The sequence below is a fragment of the Tetrao urogallus genome, assembly GCF_951394365.1.
Source record: "Tetrao urogallus genome assembly, chromosome: 6".
NCBI lineage: Eukaryota > Metazoa > Chordata > Aves > Galliformes > Phasianidae > Tetrao > Tetrao urogallus.
Genome location: NC_136819.1, coordinates 9,398,133 through 9,421,881, shown reverse-complemented (window position 1 = coordinate 9,421,881; position 23,749 = coordinate 9,398,133). Strand labels below are relative to the sequence as shown.

The 23,749-nt window shown below is 35.9% G+C and overlaps 1 protein-coding gene across 4 annotated transcripts in view; it reads right to left on the bottom strand.

Moving 5' to 3' along the window:
• Window positions 1–23,749, bottom strand: part of SBF2 (SET binding factor 2) — a gene marked incomplete at both ends in the record, with an annotated part of 234,361 nt that overhangs the window by 33,411 nt on the left and 177,201 nt on the right. For 3 of the 4 annotated variants that reach the window (XM_079536630.1, XM_079536631.1, XM_079536629.1), the window contains 11 exons: window positions 1,925–2,062; window positions 5,785–5,981; window positions 6,387–6,585; window positions 10,309–10,454; window positions 11,346–11,521; window positions 13,771–13,898; window positions 14,786–14,981; window positions 15,381–15,454; window positions 15,733–15,905; window positions 17,162–17,424; window positions 18,599–18,769. In XM_079536630.1, the coding sequence (XP_079392756.1) occupies window positions 1,925–2,062; window positions 5,785–5,981; window positions 6,387–6,585; window positions 10,309–10,454; window positions 11,346–11,521; window positions 13,771–13,898; window positions 14,786–14,981; window positions 15,381–15,454; window positions 15,733–15,905; window positions 17,162–17,424; window positions 18,599–18,769 (1,861 nt within the window). Of the gene's footprint in view, window positions 1–738; window positions 835–1,924; window positions 2,063–5,784; window positions 5,982–6,386; window positions 6,586–10,308; window positions 10,455–11,345; window positions 11,522–13,770; window positions 13,899–14,785; window positions 14,982–15,380; window positions 15,455–15,732; window positions 15,906–17,161; window positions 17,425–18,598; window positions 18,770–23,749 lie in introns of all 4 variants that reach the window. The other variant, XM_079536628.1, reaches the window with a different exon arrangement.

Here is a 23,749-nt window from a genome sequence, read left to right as displayed (position 1 = left end):
TCCCAGGCATTTTACCTATTTGATTGCTATCTCTCTGTTTTTTCACCTCCATGAACTCCAGTAGATTCATAAAGGAAGAAAAGCAACTTTTATATATGTAAAAATACTTCTTCAGTAGCCTTCAGCTCTAACAAATACATAATGTACCTAGGGAATTCACCACACTGATTTAGGTACGTAAGTGCACAAAGATGATCATAAATTCATTAGACTAGAAAAGCAGCTGGAAATCACATGGGGAGTTTCCTGTAAAAATGACACCTTCCCAAAGAAGGCACAGCAATGTAACTCCTTCCTTTACTTAAATTGTTTAGATTATTTGTAACTTGCTGAAGTGTCAGCTAACCTTCAGTCAAATGCCAGGCTGCTACAAATTACAGAATTGTAGGTTCTAAAGTCCATTCACTTCGAATGTAAAATGTGTCTTTTTAGGTCATACAATTCAAGTAAATTAAAACTATGGATAAATCACAAGGTATTTAAAAATGTAACTCCCGAGTGATTATTTTTCCACTAATTTCCATCATGAAATGAAACCTTTATTTCAATGGTAAGTGAAGGACTAAAACAAAAATTAGATCCTTATATCATATTATGGATTGAGGCTAATCTGTAATTTCTGTTTTGTTGTTTTATAATGTAATAAATTTGTAAGCAGTTAATTACTTTTAATTTCACTAACATCACTTACTATTTCAAATAACAAAGGTGCTAAGACTTTGAGCTAGTCTTACTAACCTCCTCGAGCAAAGCTATTGGATAGATTTACATCCAAATGTCCTGGCACTACCTGCTTAAACACAGTAGACATTCTTGAAGCCCTCCTTTCAGTGCCTAAAGTCAGCCAAAAAAAAGAATAGAAGATTAAAAACACTACAGTGTTACTCAGACTAAACTTAATATAAATGATGAAAACATTTTTTTTCCACCCTTAATACAGATAATTCTTGCCAATTTTCTACTTCTGATACATTTTTTTAAGACAGATATATACACTGGCAACAGAATGAAGATGTTAGATACAAATAAGCAATCAACATATTTTATAATACATGAAGCAAAGCATCCACACTTTGGAAACAGTGTCATTTCACAAGAGAAGCCACTGTTTGGGTCTATTACACAAATTTCCACCAATTGGATATGGCAAGACAGGCACAATTTCAAGTTGCATTCTTTTCTTTTTAAGACTGTGGGGATACTTTCACATAAACCTTATCAAGTTTCATCATATAATAATTGAAATAAAATATTTACCTAAGTAATGTCTTTTGAAAGGGTTTTCATTGCAAGTAAAGTTCTATGCAGAAATGGCATTAAAATACTACATGTAACACATGAAAATGCCCATATGCCTCCCACTGCTGCTGTAGTACTTTTCTTTATGTAGAATCCAACATTGCAATCTTGTATTTTCTAATTATGTAGTATAAAAATAGATACAGAGTATAAAAATAAAAATATAAAAAAATATAAAAAATAGAGTAGCATTCCACAGTCTCTTCAGGGTGGCAGTCTCTTATTCCATAGAGTTTTCAAGGTGTTTAGTTTGTTATATAGCACATCAAAGTGCATTTTTGTCTTATGTTGTATATAATGCAATTGTTTCATGTGATAATGTAAAAAAAACAACCCGCCAATTTGGATAGTTCTTACATCTTGATATTCTGAAGGACTGAGGCTGCGAATCACTTACTGTCAGATTAAGAATATAGAAGAATACTTTGGGAAAATTTAAAAACATCCTTTACATACAGAGAACACATTCACTAAAATGAAGAGTGAATAAACTACCTGAGAAGTGTAGCAATAAAAGAAACAATAGAATTCATATCAGACAAATTGAACTAACACCAAATCCAAGAAGATTCCCTTCTCACTTTTTGACTTAACAACACAAAAACAGTACACAAAACAATTTTACCTGGTGACAGAGCAATTGTTGGTCTAACAGTGAGAGTATTACTGCTATTCATTTTGCAGTGGACGGATATCACATTCAGTAAGGCTTGAAGGTATTTTTCCTGTTCTATACTGCTTGAAGATTCTAAAGAAGCAGGAGCTAAATAGAGTCACAGGAAGAACGGAAAACATTAAAACACATGTACATTTATAAGTACACAGAATAGAAAAAGAAAACGCTTACTATGTAAAACAATTCATTGAAAATTTCATGGTTTGTTCATCGTATGTTCAAAAAGCCATTTCTTTGATAACAAAGAATGCCCAGATGTTCATCACCTGGCTGTAGAGCACACCCAGCAATGTTGTCTTGCATTCCACTTCACAAAGCTAAGCTTCTAAAAGAGTCTGTTACCCTGTGGTAACCATTTGAAACATTCATCATTCAGCAATGGTCAACAAAAACAGAATGAAGATAATGTAACTTTTTCTTCCCTCTCAGAATAAAGAGCAACATTTGTACATTTGTGATAGGGCTCAGTAAATGTCAGCCTTAAAAAAAAATAATAAGTGTAGTGAACAGGCAGAACAGTTTTTTTCAATGAAAATAAGTTAAAATCATACTCAGACAGTAAAGGCAGGTTATTTAACTACAAGTGGAGGTTCCTCGAGATTTGTTGCCTACCCACTCAAAGTACACTTATATTAAAAGACATCACTGCTTACGCTTTTACTGCATTACAGACATAAGTGGGCACAACCCTTGCTTGTATCAAGAAAGCTCTTCTCTTAAACAGTGCTTCTACGTACAACAAACAGAAGTGGACTTCCTACATGGCAGAAGACCAACACTTGGTATTTAGGTGTAGAATGTCATGCTTGGAACTACAGCACTGCAGCACTCTGCAAATTAATTTCCAAAACAGGTAAAGTGGAATTCAGAAACCACTCTACAAGTTTAAAGGAACTTCTGAAAAGACCAATATATTCTCTATGCCATATTCAGACATCTGTTAATAATTTTTTATGAACAGAAGTTAGAAAAATACAATTCTGTTGCATATGGTTTAGTTCCATAGAACAATTCACTACCGTGCATAGTTTCTCCAGAAAATAAATTCTGTGCTTCTAATAAAAACAATTGATCTCAATTGCCTTTTAAAGATGAAAAACTGCTTAGCATACAATGTAACAGAAGGCCATAAACATTAATTGGCAGCAAGTCCATTTCATTTCTGTCAATCAATCCAGAACTGCTGGATAAAAAATCTTTTACAGAATCTCTGCTAAGGAATGTATGTACCTACCAACTTGAATTTAAGATTATCTTTGTTGTCTTAGGTTGTGTTACAGTGCATTTTCAGTACAGACCCTGCATTGTACACAACTCCTGCTGAAGCAAATATATTCACCTGTGCATAACTATCCCTAGTGATCAGTTTCTCAAAATGTTTTATTTCACCAAGCTTCAACTTCATTAAAAATAAGTATCGTATAAACATTTTTTATTACCCTCACAGTAACATCCTGAGGAGTCTCCAATTCCTCTTTTAAAGGAAGTGGAAACTAACATCTGACATACCAGACACTGTGTCAAACAGACTGCTTCCTAACATGCTACCAGAAATATGAGGGTGACATGCTAATATAAAAAACTATATAAAATTAAAAAGAGAAAACTGCAAAAAAAAAGAACAAAAAAAACCAACAACAACAAGACTACAGATAAGAAATGCACTGAAAGAGACTGTGATCTTGTTTTGGAAGACTCTTCCACACTCATTCACACAATTTCACACTCACAGAAATTTAACCTACTGCAGAGAATATGGAAGTATTTGTCTTTGTATATCTTGCAGACTATCTCTACAAAATTGTTGGAATTGAGTCTATTTATGCCAGGTTAAAGATGGCTGGCCAGTTATTTTACCTAAGACTATCAGTAAAGAGCCAGCTGATAAGACCAGCATTTGAATTATCATGCTTCAGATTCACATCTAAAGCCTGTGGAGTGACTGGCAAAGCTCAAGTGTGGCAATTACTACTTTACTACTGGTAGTACTTCACTGGCACATTTTAAGAATCTTTTCAAGAAAAAAAAAAAAAAGTATTATATAAAACTCAGTGTATTACCTTCCAATTAAAATACATTCAGGCAGAACAGAAAAGAGATGCACTAAATCAAAGCTATACTACTGAATGTTTGGACTAGTGATTCAAAAGTTAACATTGACAGCCAGTCAAGACATTGACTGAAGGAAAAAAAGAAAAAAATAAAAAGATTTTCTTGTAATATCTCTGAGATTTTGTGATTTTTAAGGTGAATTTGATACACACAAAAAAAGATGCAGCTAAATACTGTGTCAGACAATATTCTTCAAAAATAATGAAAATGATGATTTCACAAAGATATTTAAAAAAGCAAAATTTCACCTGAAGGACTTTGTAAATCAAGCTATCTTCTGTCATGAGTCTTCAATCTACCTATATCCAACTTGCACTTATTTGCATAGCATGCTTGTTAAGTTTTTGAAAATTTCCCTAAGGCAAACCATACAATACATAACAAATTCACTTTTGGAATGAAATTAACTCCCAAGCAACCATCAGCATAAGACACAGAAATTCAGGCAGTCACAAGAAATGTCCTTCATATTGCAGGTTAATGATGAAAGTTGACTCATGCCCTTTCCAAAACTAAATTTGCCCGAATATGCTATATTCTTCTGAAAATTTAACTAGTCTGACAAATATTTAATTAATAAAAAGACCCAAAGAGAATCTTTCAGATCTATGCTTTACAAAAGAAAGATAAAAATAAAACTAATATTACACTGAAAGACATCAGAAAACCTAATGGATAACGTTTATTCTAGTATTTTATATAATAGTTAATGGTATCCTGGGCTTCATCAGAAAAGGGGTGGCCAGCAGGGACAGGGAGGTGATTGTCCCCCTCTACTCTGCTCTCGTGAGGCCCCATCTGCAGTACTGCGTCCAGGTGTGGAGCCCCCAGTGCAAGAAAGACAGGGAGCTGTTGGAGAGGGTCCAGAGGAGAGCCACAAAGATGATCAGGGGACTGGAGCACCTCCCCTACGAAGACAGGCTGAGGGAACTGGGCTTGTTCAGCCTGGAGAAAAGAAGGCTGCGGGGTGACCTCTTTGCAGCCTTTCAGTGCCTAAAGGGAGCCTACAAACAGGAGGGGAATCAACTCTTTGAAAGGGTTGATAATTGCAGGACAAGGGGAAATGGTTTTAAGTTGAGGGAGGGGAGATTTAGGTTGGATGTCAGGAGGAAATTCTTTACAGAGAGAGTGGTGAGGTGCTGGAACAGCTGCCCAGAGAGGTTGTGGATGCCCCGTCCCTGGAGGTGTTCAAGGCCAGGCTGGATGGGGCCCTGGGCAGCCTGGTTGGTGGCCCTGCATGTGGCCGGGGGGTTGGAGATTCATGATCCTTGAGGTCCCTTCCAACCCTGGCCATTCTGTGATTCTGTAATTAAAATTGACTATATACACTCATTAGATCTAACAGGCAGACAGAGAATTAGAAAATAAGACACTTTATTCTCTGAGGCACTGCATTTGGCAGGCGGCAGCTTTTACTGAAGACTATCTAGTTTATACATAATCTCTGTTTAGCTTTCAACTGACATTTTCGAACTACCTTCATACTATTCATGGTCTGATTCTTGACATACATTATACTGTACTATTACAGTATCAGAAAAACATCCATATCCTGGGACTTTTGATTAAACCATCTCCCTGATTTCCTCCAGGAATAAATAAACTAATAAAAATTTCTCTCTATATACATATGCACACAAACGTTATTTAGTTTAGAAATATATATATATAAATAAAACCTGGCTGCACCAGCTCACCCGTAGTATGTGTGTTTTGGGATTTGAAGAGGCCAACAACACCTTTGCCATGAAAGCCCCCAGATCTAAGTAGAAGAGAACTGTTTTTGGTGTTTTTCCAACACACCACTGGTAGGCGATTGTGACGGTAACAGCGAGCAACTCTCTGCAAACTGCTGTCTTGAACAGACTGAGGTACTACCAGAAGCCCAGGGTAACTGTATTGACAAGTGGAAAAAAAAAAAAACAGAACAACAATTAAATCTGCTCTCAAATTTGAAAGCAATTAAAAAAAAAAATCCTATAATTTCAGGCCGAACGTATCTAGATTGCTCCAAAAGTAATGCCTCCTACATTTATATGGAAACTGCAACAGATACATTGACACTACTTGACAGAGAAAATTCTCAGCTACCAAGCACCATTTTTTCAACATAGTCACCACCATTAGCTATATGTTTTCATCAGCCAAAAACAACAGCCTTCATGACACTCTCGTAACAACCTGGACCAGTGGAGATGACCCACTGTCACTGTCATCACTGCTGAAACACACCACCTACCACCTCACTATGCTCACACCACCTTTATTTCCAAACGCTTGTCTGAATTGGTAAACTTACCTTCTGCAAAGTGAATACATTCTGTTCAGTGCAGTTATTCTCAAGTATTCCATTTTTGAGCGAGAAGTATTACTACTGATGGTCCCTAGTCCCAAACGTTGATAGTCTCTGAAACAGGCTCTTTCTACCAACTGCTCCATTGTTGACTTCTCTGATGCTTTTAGGGTACCACTTGTGTGCAGCTCACTGTCATCTGAAACTGAAGTTGAAGATCTTTGAGATCGCTATTGCAAAGGTCAGCAGTTGCAAAAAACAATGCTGTTTTATGAACTTATTATTAGTTTGTCTTATTGTTAATGATTAATAAATATAAACTACAGCTTACAGGAATTATAAGCAACAAAATAACACTTCAGTCAAGAAACTTAAATTCATCTCACAGCTACCTACTGCCCTACCTACTGTCATGGCTGACACCTAGCTCATGTAAAAATTCCAGAAAAAGGTCTCCTGTACAATCACTTGAACAGACTGAGGCAGTATTTCCTGCACTAGTATACTTATTCAAACAAGCCAAACTCAACAATAGCGGTACAAAGATGTACAAGAGACAGAATAATTAAAAATGAGCACAAATTCATGAAACATCCAAGATAAAATTGATCTCCTGATTCTTCTAAACTATCTTCAAAAGATAAAACAACCTTTTAAAAGCCTGGTTAAAATAAAAATATTTCTTTCACGAGTAGGTGTATGTTGGCTTCTTAATGCTTCGGTTTCAATGTTGAACAGCAACTTTCTTCAGCCATGCACATCAGTTTCATATTCCAAAGCAGAAAAACCTCTAATCATGAGATAAAAACCATGCCACAAGTTCAAACTACACTGAAATTCAAGTCAAGCAAGGTCTTCGTACAAAATCTGCCACCTGTCTGTTGTCAACACTTCACTATTTCCAAATACTGAAAGCAGATTTACTGTCTGCAGTACGTATCAGTTGCTATCATTTCATCTCAAGCATTAAAGTATGCACATCTGAGAGGAAGCATTTCTTTAGCAATTTGGCACTGAGAAGTATATAAAGATTTAAACTTTAAACAGGACTTTATAAAATTGAAAATTAAAATTATGTTTGAAAACTAAAATTAAGACACAAAACCCGTCACCAGATAACATTCAGAATTTACAGAAGTACATTTTAGATACCTCAGCTTTTTGTGCATATTATCATAAAAGCTACCTGAATAACTTTATAGTCCTCATGGTGCATCGTGCAAAAACAACTATTCCCTATTTGAGCTAAACAATGAAGACTTCAATGCTATGGATATCTCCTCTTTTTCTATATTTTCATATTTGTCCTGAAGGAGAAGAAAGACGTTACAAAGTACGTAAAGCTATGAGGTTCACTGGGAGAAAAGAATTAAACAAGATTTTGAAATAATTTTATTTTAGGGAATACAGAAGCTCGGTATTTAAAAGTTCTGAATGCTGTATTGTCTTAGATAAAACTAGGGTGCATTTTTCAATTTTTTTTCCCTCAAAATGCACTTTTGTGAAATAAAGCAGCTAGGTTGGATATTACAATTTACAAATCATTTCCCTGTAGGTGTAAAAAGCTAGAGATTATAAGATTTCATATCAGTGTTGTTAACTTGAAAAGGGAAGATGCTGTTCTATCTCAAGTTCTAAATGCCTTTTGTCTTCATTTAATTTTGAAAACATGAGGAAGAGACCCTTTATTTTACTCTTTTTGAGATATGACTGATCGTATAAGCATACTTTACAGATGGCCTCCTATTTTCTGGAATATATCACTATGATCACCCACAGAAAACAGATTTTAGTAATAGTGTCATTCAAAACTCTCAGAAAATATAAAGATTAGGAGGCAATGGAGGGGGGAAAAAAACCAGGTGTTCATTAGCGATAATTTTTATCTAGAGTGCCCAATTCTGGAAATGAAACTGAAATTATATGAGGACTAGTTAAAGACAATCTAGAGAAGAGAGATGAAGATACTCAGAATTCTATGAAGTGTGACTGAGAAGAACTACAGATAATATCCAGAAAAGAGAAGAGAAAGGAAACATTATAATATACCAAAAAACTGCAATTCAAATTAAGGCAGTTATCCCTTTTACATGTACATATTCACAGAATAAAAAGTGAATGATATAAAATGTGTCAAGGAGAAGTTTAGGTCAGAACATCAGAAAGTTGCTAGCTTTCCTCCAGCATTAAGGGTGGTTAAAGCATCAGAATAAATAGCCTGGAGTTATGGAATCTTCATCTTTGAAAGCTAAGAAAAAGTTAGGTAAGCATTTATGAAGAACACGTTGCTCCTGCCTTGGATCAGAAAGATGGAGTAGATGATCTCCTGAAGTTCCTTCTGACCCCATCTTTAATGCTTCTTTTTGCAAGACGATGCATCACCTGCTGCAGACAGCTCTGTTTGTTTCACTGTTGATATAGCTGCATAATTCCCTAAACTTCAGTTTTTAAGGCTTGCAAACACAGAGGAATTTGCAGCAATCAATACAAAACAAATTGCACTGATTAACAGAAAATTTTCTATGGCTATTTGTACTTTGTCTGAAATGAGGAGTACTACAGCTCGAATGACAGTGCAGTGCAGGGAAAAAAAGCAAGCTGTCAGACTTTAATAGCCTTACACATACCTAGTCACAGCATCTGGAAAGCAGCAGGTAGGAAGCCTCGCAATTTATCTTTTTGTATTTTTGTCAGGTGAGGGGAAGAAGAAACTGTCATTAATAGTTACATGCTCACAGAAGAATATAGTTGTTTTGTACACAGGCAATGCAGAAACTCTTAGGATTTCTTCATTGTCATGAGAAGTACGAACATACAGGCTTGCTTATACTTGGTCTCTCTGAGTGATGGACACAAAATCACACCCAGGACAGGCTTAGTTTGCAGAATTCCTTCTGAGCTGAAGATTCCACAACATTAGAACACATAGTAACTCAGTACTTAAGGAAGAGGCTGGAAATTCAATTAAGAATGTAACTTTTCAGCTGTGTAAAGACATTCTGTATTTCATAACCTTTCTTTTTCCTGCCTTTTTTTCTACCATATTTATCTGGAATGAAAGAAGAGGATCAGTATTTTTCAGCTTTCCTGGAATGGCCCTTTTTACTCTGGGAGAGAACAGAGAATGTGCAGCAACATAGCTTGGTGTCAGACAACTTTTATTTATCTGCACATAAATCATGTAAGTCACCTTGATCTCTGACCAAATATCCGGAAGGTAAATTTGGTTTGTTTGATGTTTCATAAACACTTCATTATCTGAAATGCTACTTTTTTTTTTTTTTTTTAAAGAAAGAATGATACGACAAAACTATACCTGTTAATGTACAGGAGAATCTGGCTCCCTCTAGTGGCTTATTATAAATTAGCACTGGTCCAGATAAGGATATACTGACAGCAGCACATGGTAGGAAAAGAAGTATTTGGAAGAAAGTCAAAGTCCACACCATTGCACTATACAAAGTGTCCAAATCATTTTCTAACTTATCTCCCCAATTCCTTCCAACCAAAGTTTGGAAAAATGGTATTTTCAGTCATTAAGTCTTCAGCTGTCTTCAGAAATCACTGATCACTTCCACATAGACAAAATTTGTCCATAAAATACTTCCAGTTCCTTTAACCTCGCCAATTACTGCTTTCTCATTACAGACAAAGCAATATCAGGCTTTCTAAGGATATTATGTGAAAATAGTTTGGCAATTAGAAAAAAAGCCTCTTTTGCTTTATCACTGAATGAAGACAGCTTCCTCTTTCACCCTGTATGTTCAGTCGTCACAAAACGTTTAATCAGTGCACTATTTGAAACCTTTCACCTTCCTGTCCAGGAAGACTGCAATTTCTTCTTGAAGATACTACTCACCTAACATATTGAAATTGAAGCATGACAGGATAGACATATCAACAAAAATGGAAATTGTTTTACTATTACCAGAGACATCGTCATCTTCATTCCAGCCTGGACGATTCCCTCTTTCTTCCATTATTGTGCCCGTCTTCTTCTTTAACAAATACTGGCGACCAATTGTCATCTTCCCAGCACGTTTTGCTCCTTTCACAATGCTTTTTGAGAAGGTACTATAAATTCATAGAAAAAAAAAATCTTTTAAAAGATAGATATGTTCTTCTCAACAGCATGTACAGATTTTTACGACAAACTTCCTTACTCAAAGAAAACAGATTTCTATTTCTCGTTTTACATCAAAATAAAAACCAACAGAAAAATGACTTCCTATGCCAACTTTTAAATGCTATTTTTATTACTTTGAGAGCAATTTATGCCTATTACGTGTAATATAATGAACAGGCAGCCATAACATCTGTTCAGGTATTCGTGTTTTGCTAGCAATGTAACAGATCTATGAAACTGACAGTGTGAGGCAAGAAAGACAGAAATTACCTTAAAGTTTTAAGTTTCTATGACTAGCTTGGGATTCTACTTCTATATGTCAGCAATGCAATAATCAAACCACTTTCAGGGGTACTAAACAATGATCAGTCTAGTCTAGTAAAAATTAATGTATAACATGAAATTTTAGAGAGGACCCAAAGCTGAAACTCTAGATGATAAAAGAACACTGGGACAACTATACAGAGTCGACTAAGGGAAAAATGAATTCTACTCTACAGTCCACTAATACATAATTTAACACACAAGAACTCTGTTTTTATGTTGGCATAGTTCACACAATTGAATATGTTATTAATATTGTATGTATTCAAGAATGTAATTAGATACTTGTTCGAAATTGCTGCAGCAATAAGTTAGGATAAATAATACATTCTTATATCAACATTTATTTCATACCAACCTCCCTTTTATTCTGTAAACATTAAAAGACAGGGAATATCATTTTGTCAGTTCTCTGGAATGTCAAGCTAACTAGATGGTCGAAGTTCTGAAAACCTGTCTGATTATTTAAGGAATTTGACTAGAAGTAAACAAGAACATCAGTGATAGAAGAATACCGGAATGAAGTGTTCTTTTCTTTTTGCTTTGGTAAAATTATCTGTGGTGCTGTTTGTCCAGCTGCAAATGCGAAAGTGCTGAAGATAGACTGAGGATAACGGAACTTCATTAGCTGTTTCTTAAATATTTCCACCACTTCAGGACTTACTTCTTCATCAAACGCTACTTTAATTAACTGCATATTAAAGACAGAGCACGTTAGGAACTTACAAAATAAATAAATTTCCAGGATTCAACAAATCAAAAGATTCTAAAACATATTAGCATATTCTTCATACTTAGGCAGTACAAAGCACATCAGAAAATACAAATACATGTATGTAGGTATATCTTATTGGTTTTGAGGGATATTATACAGCTCGTTCAATTTTTTACTCGCTTTTAGTATTGATGTTGTAATACTAAGATATTTTCACCATGAAGCATCTGGAATTCTCATAACACCAAACACAAAATATTTTGGGTAATCTAAGTGGATGTACTGGCACTACAATATCCACAATAGTTAAAGTGCTAGTCACATGGGATAGCTCAGATCAGAAATATTTCATCAGATTTGCTATATATAGGGAAGCAAAATTGGTAATTTACTCTAATAAAGGCAATAAATTCAGATTTCATATATCAAAACCATTATACTTCCAATATTTAGTTATTCCAATTTTTGCCTCACCTCCAAAAGCATAAAAACAGCTAGTAACAAACAGCTAGTAACAGTGAAATCAGATCCTTGGAAAGTAACTAATTCTGTGCTATTCAACACCGATCTATTTATCCCATTAAAAATGCTTTTTGAAAGTTATTTAAATACACATATATATATTTATATCACCCTTAGTCAAAAGATGAGTCAGCTCTCTTGTGAAAAGGAAATAAAAAAAATTAAGAGAGAAAATTGGGAATCTGGAAGATGGCATGAAAGAGCTTGAAGAACATGGAAAAAGTAAACAAAGATATATTCTAGACCTTTATTTTTGACTGCCTACCTATACACCTTTTGACTGTCTTGTTTGTCTTTGTCACCTAGAAGGTGGATTTCTCCATGTTTGTTTGTTTGTTTTTAATTTCACTTGTTCTGTTCTGTAATTATTTTCCAAATGAAAAAGAATTCCAAATGAGAATGTTGCTCAAAGACCTCCTTAAGAGGAATGCTTGAATGTTCAGGGTTACACTGATACAAAGTTTCAAAGACATTAAATAGCATCACTGCAGCCAAAACACTCTGAAAGTCTTAATTAATAAACAAAGATAGGGCTTGCTATTTCATACTATATTGAACTCTAGCACTTAGAAAAGGAACAGAAGTAAACTGTTTCCTGATCATTTTTGTTTTCATAACCTAACACAAAACTATGCTAAACAAAAGCAGGGATGATGTTTGACCAGAATCCAGCACTGAAAGCATTGAGCTATGCCTGCATTTAGCACATCATTGAAGTATGCTAACTATCCTGGTAAAAAACATTCTGGAAAATAAAAGTTCTCAGTAAGTCCAGTCAAAAGTCCACAAGAACAACTTTTTTTTTTTTTTTTTTTTTTTTTTGAGTTGTTTTACTTATTTGTTATTCCGAGTCCTATGCTCTTGAATACAACATTGAAGGATGACTAAATAAATACTGTTTGCTATCTAAGGAACCAGTAAAATACTGACTATGTATTTCATTTTCAGACATTGAAAAGAGACTGTTGTTCTCAATGAAAACACGTCTCTAAAGTTAGCTAACCTGAGGATATATTTCACTTCTTAAGCTCTAAAGTCAGCTTTCGGTCTGTGATATTAAATCGTTTGTTTTCAACTTTCGATCTCTTAGGATTTGACCAATGTTAGATTACCACCAATAAGAAACATTTAGGGAAGGCTTAAGAGAATTAATGACCCCTCACTCTTACAAGTCCATCTCCGTCAACTGCCCCACAGCAGATTCTGAACATTCTGAACACGTTGAGGAAGCCTCTAAAGACAGAATACCTGAATCTGTGCAAAAGTTAAGAGGTTTCATGCAGAAGCCCTTTGGATCTGGCTACTAATGGCTACATTAAAGATTTCTGGAAGGGCAGATTCCAAATGAGACGTACTATGACCCTCCATTACACATTTTTCCAGAAAGCTAGTAAAGTGAGAAGTCTTCCACTGGCCTGCCTGGCCTCTGCTTACCCACATGAAGACATTTTGGACTCAGAACAGCCCTCCACTGGATCCACAGCAGAAAGGTGAGGAAGGGAGAGAAAGAAATCAAACACGAAAACAGTAACGCTGTTTCAAATGAGCCAAAAAACCAAAAGGAATTTCTATGAGAGGACTACATGTTCTCTACTGACTTTACAGAGCAGGATACTGAACTCTTCACCATTATCAGGGCAAAGTACTGCTCGTAGGTATTTTGAGCTGGCTACCTCACACAATTTCACAAAACTTCCTTTTACCTGAAAGGTAGCTGAAGTGATCTGCAAGCCTTCCTGCATACTTTGCTGCAGCTGGTTTTGTATAGTGATTTTCTTCTCCTTTGTAACAGATGCAATAGGAAAGCTCCGGATCACCGTCTGCTCTCCCACTGAGAACCACAGAATTATAGTATTTATGGATACTTGTTTGATCACAGAATCAGATCTGTTCTGGTCACACTGTACTCTGAGCAGACAGGATTTACAATACACAAAGCAATAGGAAAATAACTGCACATAATTAATTTCACAGAAAATGCTTGAGAAGTTGATAAATCCCCAAGTACCATCTACGATCTGAAGCATTTACTTTTTTGACTTCCTTTCAGTTTGGATGGTTGGAAAAATATTCTCTGAGTTCTTCTGAGTGCTGGAAATGCACCCCAAAAACACAGTTTGGAAAGGAGTCAATGAACATTTCCAAACGTAATTCATGTTCATATTGCATTATGCACCTTATAAACAACGAAAGTTTTACACTGACTTCTTTTCAAATGACAATAAACTTTGAAAGATAAATTTATACTTCTGACAGACAGTTTAATTTGCTTAGAAATGGCAGATGTCAAAAGGTGAAAAACTACCACTTAAAACATATTAAAAGCAATTCTTAATTTATTAATAATAATTTTAAGGACATTACTAACTTATGATTTTTTTTTTCCCATTTCACACATTTCCAGCAATTTAAAAAAATTTGAAAGTGAAAAAAAGTGTCAAATGAAAAGAAGTACTGGAAGTCACAGATCACAGACAGTGCATATGTTGTCTTACTCAAAGAAATAAATTCTAGTTAGGTTAAAAGCAAAATGAACATAAAATATTGTCATATCTAGAGTAAAAACCTATAACAAAAGATCATACCAATGTGATGACCATGAAAAATTACTTGCAGAGGTAGATGCATTTTGATGCTGATGCTTACATAGATGGACAGGTCAGCTCAAAGTTTTATCTATTCAAAGTGACAGTTTTGTCACTGTTGAGTTTTGCTTACCCAGCTGATCGTGAGGAGTGCCTTTAAATATAATTCTGTAGGTAGTAAGGAACAAAGCTCCTTCAGCAGGGAGGATGTGAGGACCTCCAAGCAGTCCTCCTGTAGCTTCTTCTCTGCCATCAGGATCCAGTAGCACACGGAGACCTTCACAAACAAATTCTTCTCCTGGCAGTAAAGTTGGTCGTAGAATTTTGGGCTAATGCAAGTAAAATAGTGTAAGTATGATAGGAATACCAGTGTTATACCTCAGCCTAATTATATTTGGTGTAGAAAGGTTCAAAACAAAATTGTTATGAGACTAATTCCAAAGAAGGGAGATGGAGTTTGGACTCAACGAAGAGAACTGGGTCTCAAAAAACAGCGGGTATGCAATAGCTTGTTTATGATCAAAAATTTGGCTCTAATAGCTTTCTAAGTTCATATTTCATGAGACCAAAGCCAAGCTCTTTATTTATCACTTGTGGAATTTTTCTTACAATGTTCTGATGTTTCCTTCTAACATTCTGAAGAGGAAAATAAAAGAAAACAAAAAAGATGACTAAACAGCATGATTCTAATACTTTTAAAGAATACAAACATGTTTCATAATACTTGCCTTCTGTATTGGTGGAAGCCTTCTACTCTCACGATGGACAGCCTCCAAAGTCTCTATGTGCATTGCTACAATGCCTGAAAATCAGTAATATCACAAATGAAGTCTGGCATAACATGAAAGAAAAAGTTGCAATCCAATTGGAAATCCAATATTCCAAAATTCTTAAATGTAACCATCAAGGAAATAGTTAGTTGAAATTCAACAGCAATTATAGTCTAGAAAAAAATCCGATCTTCTATGTCTACGGAAGATGACTGTAACTAAAATGTGTATTTCTTCCATCAGGAAAAAAAAACTGAAACCAGAGGAAAAATGAAAGATTATGAATGCACATTTTCATCACAATTCTTACCTGGTATCATGCAATGAAGACCCTTGATGTGATCCTGCGTAACTCCGCTCTCTGTGCAAACCTTGTCAATAAATCTGGTGATGAAGCGTACAACTGCATTTGCAACGTCATTGTTCTCAGAGTCCTCAAACCCACTTTCGGTGTCATAACTCTCTGCAACACTGCCTGCAATACTATGGACATAAAAAAAAAAAAAGAAATTTCAGAAGTGAACAATTCAGCTAGTAAATGTATCTGATACCTGGGTAGGACACATCTAAATGCTATCTTTTTCTGAAAACATACACTGGTACCAAAAATTACACTGTATTCCCTCCACCATTAACAATATCAGACTGCATGACAATAAAGGAGACTTTTTACTCCATGAATCTAGTGCAGAGCAGTCAACAAGTGAAAAAAAAAGCATCACTTGCCTAGAAGTAAGCTTTTCTGTCTTCTCTTTGTCATTAAGTTAGGTAAGCTATTTACAACCCATGATAAAACAGAAATAGATACTTTGGTTACGTACACAAGGATAAATTCAATGAGTATTACTGTTGAAGAATAAAGCATTCAAAAGCAAAAATAACCTCAGTGTTTTTGTGCATCAGCTAGAAAATACAAGCAAGTCAGTAGGAGATGTACTTCAACCATCTGAAAATACTCCCCAAAAACAGTAGTGCCAGTCAAATCCATGCACTGTAACATATGCCATTAACATACTATACATACATACACAGTCTACATACTGATCAGATCCTAATGCTTGATTTTAGAAGTGCTTTGTCAGCAGAAAAAGTTGCAATAGGGAGTTTGAGACCCAGAGCCTATTTACATCATGTCAGAGGCCTCATACAGCGTTCTATAAGTTCATCAAGTGGGAAACTTGACTGATCATAGTTGATAATAAAGACAGTAAATAGAAAGGGAAGAAGTCTTGCTACGAAATCCTGATTTGTATGCTAAGTAAAGTAATTCTCTTTATACTCCTCCTGCCTCCTTAGTATTCTAACATTTTCTCCAGTGATATAGCCATCTTTCTGACCAAATGTCTTTCCTGAAGCTGCAACAGCACAAAAACTGTGACCTTGAGGATGTTATACATCTGCTTTCATGAGCGCAGGTTCATGAGGGTTTTTTTTTCAAGTTATAGAAAAACAAATGGTCTCTCTCATCACACACTAGTGTCTGCCTTCAACAGTCACATTAGTAGACTAAAATTCTTACTGAAGTGATAACATTCTTACATTCCCTCAAATGGCAGCAATTTAGTCTAGATAGAGTTCTATCATTCGAGAGGAATCATGTTAGGTTTCTACTCTCCTTAATTAATTATCTAGAAATAATAATCTTGAAGAGATTGTATGCAGGGTATGTCCTGAAAACTAGTATGTTCTCAAAAATAGTGCCCCGTCATGGTGGATTACCAGTGAATGTGTGTACCCACCTGTTTGTGACAATACTGTTGCTTCCACTCTCCCAGTCACCAGTAGCTGATGCTCTCAATAACTTGTTCTTACTTGTATCTAGTGGCACTAGCAGGTAGACCATGAGGTTAGCAAAATGAATTGCCTGACTGAAGACTGTACTTTCCTCATTCTGGACTAGCTCCTGTTGAGTTTGTTTATTAAGAGTTGGCCACAGTCGCAACTGCTCCGCAGCCAGATCCATTGCTGTCTTATCGTGGTCTGGACCTACAGAATTTTTCTCCTAGAAAACATACAAATACACACTAAGCTAAGACTCAGAAACAACGTTTAGTCAAAACAATGTTTAGTCAAAATTTTTTAAATTAAATTGTTCATTTAAATTCTTCTATTATTTAAATTATTTATTTATAAAGAAAAAGCAAGTAGCAACATGCAATAGGATTTAACAAAGGTATAATTACAGCATTGTGAAGGACTGAAGGTATCTTACTGAAATGCAGAACTAGCATAGCATGATGTGAACATTTCTAACTCAGTAACATAATCTCTTTCTAGATTTTTTTAATACTACACGATCTTTTATGTTTCTTCAGAGTAGTTTAATGATTTTAATATAACCACTCTCCTTAATGTTTCTACTTATCTCATATAACAATCAACATTAATCAGATGCAGCTGATTACTGGATGCATGTGATATTCTCCCAATTTTGAGGATGTCCAGGGTGAGACAAGCTTTTACATGAACAGTTTCCAGATCAGCTGAAACATTCATGCTTTTGCAGGTTGGAGAACAATTCTAGCATTTGCTTGGAGCAAAGTAGGTAGATAGCATGTATCCAAATTACAATGCAGCCTGACAGAACTAGAATTTAAAAATCTGGCTGCTGATACAAATGACATAACACCTGCTCTGAATTATTAAAGCACACAGTATCCTACTAATGTTTTTTCTTCATACTAGGTAAAGTTCAGCTAATTTAACAGACAAACACATGAGAGAGTTTAAGAAAAAAGTTCTTAAAAAGCAGACAAAGGTCCATCAACAGACACCAGTCTAGGGTTTGGTAACAATCTAATGCTACACCTTTAAGTGTGGTAAAAATGATACAAAAAGTCGTGGTACATAAAAATCATAAAGGCAACAAGGGGAGATTCAGGTGTTTGCATATTAGCAAAATAAAGCATCTTTTTTCTTCAGAAAATTATGTGCAAACAACATATTTACATTAAAGTTCATAGAATCATAGAATCACAAGGTTGGAAAAGACCTATAAGATCATTTAGTCCAAGCTGATATTCTAAAAGTGAAATATTTATTTTCAGAACAGTATAAGTAAATATTTAGACATTTTCTTCATCCACGTTGAGACTTTCCAGGTCAAAATAGGTTTAACTGGGACATTAAATAATAGTACAGCTTTTTATGCCTTGATATTTAATATATTCTCCTACCTTTTGTCTAGGTTGTACTGCATGGTTGTCTTCTTTGGCTGTAAGGTAGAGGGAACGAACTTGATTTTGCACATTGCTATAAAAGGTGGTTTCCCAAAACTGCTGGTTAGTCCAGATCGGATGGTCCTGTACACATGTGTAAGCAAACTGACTAACTCCAGGTGCTAATTTCTGAAAGACAGAAAGACAGACAAAATACTGCTATTGTTTTGTTTTGTTTAATGCCTATGCCATGAGTACTGAAAAATTCATCAGATCCGTTGCACACAGTGAAACATGCAGCACATCTCATCTTGTGTACTACAGTATAGGAATGAGAAATTATCTCCATTTTTGTGCCCTTGAAGAAATTAATGTACAGGAAGCTTGTATATAAGCCTAATGCATGGTGATTCACAGTAGAAAAATGAGACTGGCGGGGGAAAGGCGGATTATGTGATAATAATAATACAGAACACAATTCTAATATATTTTCCTAATCAGTAAATTACACCATTGTAGTCCTACGCCAAATAACTTAGTATTAAAACATATGAAAATTGCTTATCATTTTATCTAAAACTTGGAATTACACCAATGAAACTTTAAGTGTGCAGGGCAGCTGAGTCCTTCCAATAAGGCTGCATTGGTTGCAACAGCAGAAGATCAGATAAATCATTAATTACCGCAATGCCTGACACAAATTCGGTTCCTGAAAGAGTACTAAGGGGAGACATTCCTGAAGTCACAGGTGTCTGGATCCTACACTAAGGTTTCAAACAAAAGCAGAATTGTTACACTATCAATACTCAGTATGAGCACATCCTTTTTTCAAGTAGGTCTGTTTAATTAAGTGGTGCCGGTCTTTCAGCAAGTTGCTTAATATTACTGACAACCATATACAAGGAAAGGAAATTTATTTCAAGGACTCCAGTTATGCAGAATGCAATCTTATACAGCATATTCTTTCTCTCTGATAAAGTCCACATAACTGAGTTGTATACTGCGCATACGAAAGAAGCATGTAATGTAAATATCTGCTTCTTTCTACAGTAGAACTGAAGAATTTAGTTCATTACTGGACATTAAACTTAATGACCTTCACTCTCAAAATACTACACATACCAACGCGTACTCTAGAAGTAGAATTGACTTTAATGTTCACATTGTAATACAATTTATTCTAGAGCATAAATACTACTTCATTTCACATTTATAACTGTACAATTGTACCATCAGCCACTACATATGATCCTTCTTAGTAAGCCCTGGGAACACTCAGGTGGAAGGCTAGAAAATTGTTACTGAAAATTTCAAAAGTCTGGTTTACAGATTTCTGGTTTTGCAATTCTTTGAACTGTTTTCCACGCTATGCTTTTCCAAGTACAACATGAACTGAAAGTCCTGATCATGTGCCATTTATTCATTCCCAATCGAAGACAAGGCCCTTTGAAATGGTATGTTTGAAGAAATGATTTGTTACATGCTATTAAAAATTAGCCAATTGAAATATATTCTTGGATATAATCAGCAAAAACTGATAATTTTTTTTTCATCAAGTACAATTGCATCAAAATTCCATTACAACTTCTTCAAAAAACTGCCTATGTGGAAGATGCAAATCACATTAAATGAGGTTTTTGTTATTCCATACAGGCTGAAACATAAGATGTTTGTTTAGACTGGACTCCCAGGTTTCAGTTGTGATGCAGCTCATGGCAGCTCACAGGAAATGGAATCAGATGGTATAGTAATAGCTCCCAGCTTTGAAGTAGCTGTTAAATCACAGAACAGAACAGCACAGATAGTCTCCTAGTGATCACAGTGTGGTCGAGGTAGGAAGGGCTCTCTGCAGTTTGTCTGGCCCAGCCCCCTGCTTAAGCAGGACCACACAGAACAGGCTGCCCAGGCCCACATCCAGGTGGCTTCTGAAGATCTTTAGCAGTGGGGACTCCACAACCCCTCGGGCATCCCATGCAGTGCCCTGTCACTACCAACCCCTGCAGTAAAGAGGCATTCCACAGTGTTCAGAGAGAACCTCCTGTCTTCCAATTTGTGCCCGCTGCCTCTTGCTCTGGCACAAGGAACCACCAAAAAGAGCCTGGCTCTGTCCTCTCTGCACCCTCTCTACAGCTACTTACACACTTTGATGAGATCCATCATCCCCCCCCTACAAACACCGAGCTTCCTCGTCTCCAGACTGAACAGCCCCAGCTCCCTCAGCCCTCTTCCAAGTGTGAGATACTCCAGCCCCTTCATCATCTCTGTGTCCCTTCACAGGGCATCCTCTAGTAGTTTCCTATCTCTTCTTAGGCTGAGGAGCCCAGAACTGAACACAGTACTCCAAGCCTGGCCTTGCTGGATCTGAAAGTTTGAATGGAAGTTTAGAATCATAACTGTAGGTCAATATGAAGTGCTCCAGAAATAAAAATGAAGCAAATGATTTTCACATAGGTCTGAATATGACAGAAAAGCTAAGGGGTTCTTAGATGCTCCTCCTTCATTCATGATTTAAAACCACTAACAGCCATGTATAAATCACAATTTTTAAAGGACGGAGATTTATGTTCAAGTATAGTGACATAAATCAGTACTGACAGATAACTTCTAGACATAAAAATAGTCTGTTTACAAAAGGATGAAAGAAAATCCATTAAAAGGCTAAATTGTCATAAATAATAATATGATGAAAGGGATCTCATCACCTGCTGAAAGTGTTGAAACAAATGGCAAAACCTAGTAGTGGCCAGAACACTGAATCAAAGTCAGCTCAGCTCTGCCAATTATTTTGGGCAAAACTGCTTTGGATTTTCACCATGTTTCCATTAATTTATTTGTGAAAAAGCAGTATAAATACCAACCTTAAGAAGTACATGGCTGCTCCTAGGCAGTCAAAATCCCTGCATTAAAATATTCTTGGTACAAATAGAAGCATTCCATGAAGCTTTAAGTGTATATAATACTCCCTACTCTGAGAGTGCTTAGTCAGCCTAGAATGGAAACTACTCTACTATGTCAGACAGGCCCCAATGTTTACTGTTGCATTGAAATAAATTTGCACAGGACTTCTCTGATTAAAGTAAGACAGAATTTCAGTGTTTTCTATCAAGCAATGCTGAATATATAACATGAATCTTCACCCGCCTTTCCATTGGACAACTGAGCTATACTGGCATGTAGAGTTGCTTTCTCCCTATCCTAATAATTAATTGCTGCCAGACAGGATGAACGTATGAGGCAGCAAAAAAATTTCCTACTTGTAAAGGAGTACTTAAGGACTTAAAGTAAAAAACTTCCCAGAAGAAATAATAATGAAAAAAATAGTTCTGAATGGAAAAAGTCCTTTATCTAAAGCAGTCTGTGTCACGGCATGAGCATTGAGGTGTAAGCTGCAATAGCACCCAGAAAACGAGTTATATTCTTCTAAGTACTCTGACTTCTCTCAAAAGACTAAAGGTACTTAAACAACAACAACAAAAGCCCACCCCTCCCAGCTGCAATACATATGAAACAAATGTCACACATATAAAAATAATGAATTACATCCTGCAGTCTGAGGAAATACAAGATAGACTGGGGACTTTCTATGTGTGACTATATGCAACTTCCTGCCATCAGGCATTATATCTGCATTACTCCCAGAAGCAAGATAGTATCTGCCTAGATGTTTTTTCTCCATTTCCTGGCACTGGATACTTCTAGTTCAGAAAATGATACTCGCAGAGCTCCCAGAAGAACTGTGAGGTTCAGGTGCCCAAACAGCTTGTTTATGACATTACACTATTTAGATTGACTGTTTCTGGGAGGAAAAAAAGAAAAAAGAAAAAAGAAAAAAAAAGCATACTTTACACTGACAATAGCTCATCCATCACTATCTGCTACATCACACAAGATTAAAGAAGAAAGCATGTTCATTCTAGCACAGCAAAGGATAGAGTTCTTCATTACAAAACTGGAAAAAGTGTTAAAAAATGAGAAGACAAAAACAGACTACAAATATACCTGAGACTGCTCTTTTCTCACAGGTATTCCCTAAGATTTCACTGCCTATCTCTTGAAGGAGCAAACTCAGGAGCACAGTATTTCCAGAAGACTGACCTTCAGAAGTAAACACCATTTCCAACTCCAGTTTGTATTCTGGGCTATCAATTTGGATATTTTTGATGAGCAAAGGAAGGAAGATTGGAAAGGAGTTTGCTGATCAGTGTAAATAAAAACTCCCTCCTCTGCTCCTCAAGGAATACAGATTATCTGCCCGACTTCAGGGAGAAAAATACTGCAATCACTTGCCAATCTTCTGTGCATACCAAAGGAAAGCACTCTCTCTATATTGTAGGTAGTATTCTTCCTGGAAATCTGCAAGTGTAAGTTTTTATAGATCATTCAGGATACAGCAAGACAGCTATTTGGAAGTGTTACTCCGCATCTCAGAGCTGTTTATTCAGTCAATTACCATGCCATGATTAGGTACCACTAACTGCAGGCAACACGATGCCCCTCCTCAAGATGACATTAACAAGTTCTGCATATAAGCAGATTCTACAACCCAGACTGGTATTCACATGTCTGCTGTACTCGCACAGACACTTGATTCATTCCAAAGACTTCTAACAAGCGCAGAGGACCACACTACATAGTCTGACCTGTAGGAGTGAGGTTTATTTATATATTAACTTCTCTTGCAACACTGCACCACATCATGCATGTATCAATATTCAACACAACATACAAATATCAAAGCCAGCATCAGTGCACATAATTATGTCTTCAATCGTGACTACATGAGTGCTACATGAGTAATAGTAAAAAATACATATTTCAATTCAATAAATGGTTTTCTCACTTGGTCTAAAATATAAAATGAAATATAAAAAAAAAAAATCAAACTAAAATGTGGGGAAAGGACGCAAAAAGCATAAGTAAGAATTATTATGTTTCCTTTCTTTTTATTACCTTGGAAAACAAAGACATAAAATGTTAGATCAAGCATCTTCTCCAATTCCCCAATCTCGGAAACATCAAATAAAACAATCTGCCACCTCTCCCACCTTCAGAAAGTCCCCAAACAGGATTGTACACTTATTAATTTCTACTTTAAAATATGAGTGAGCAGCAAGTGATTCATCAGACTACTAATCTACTATTTCACCACAAAAAATAAAGGAAGTTCAG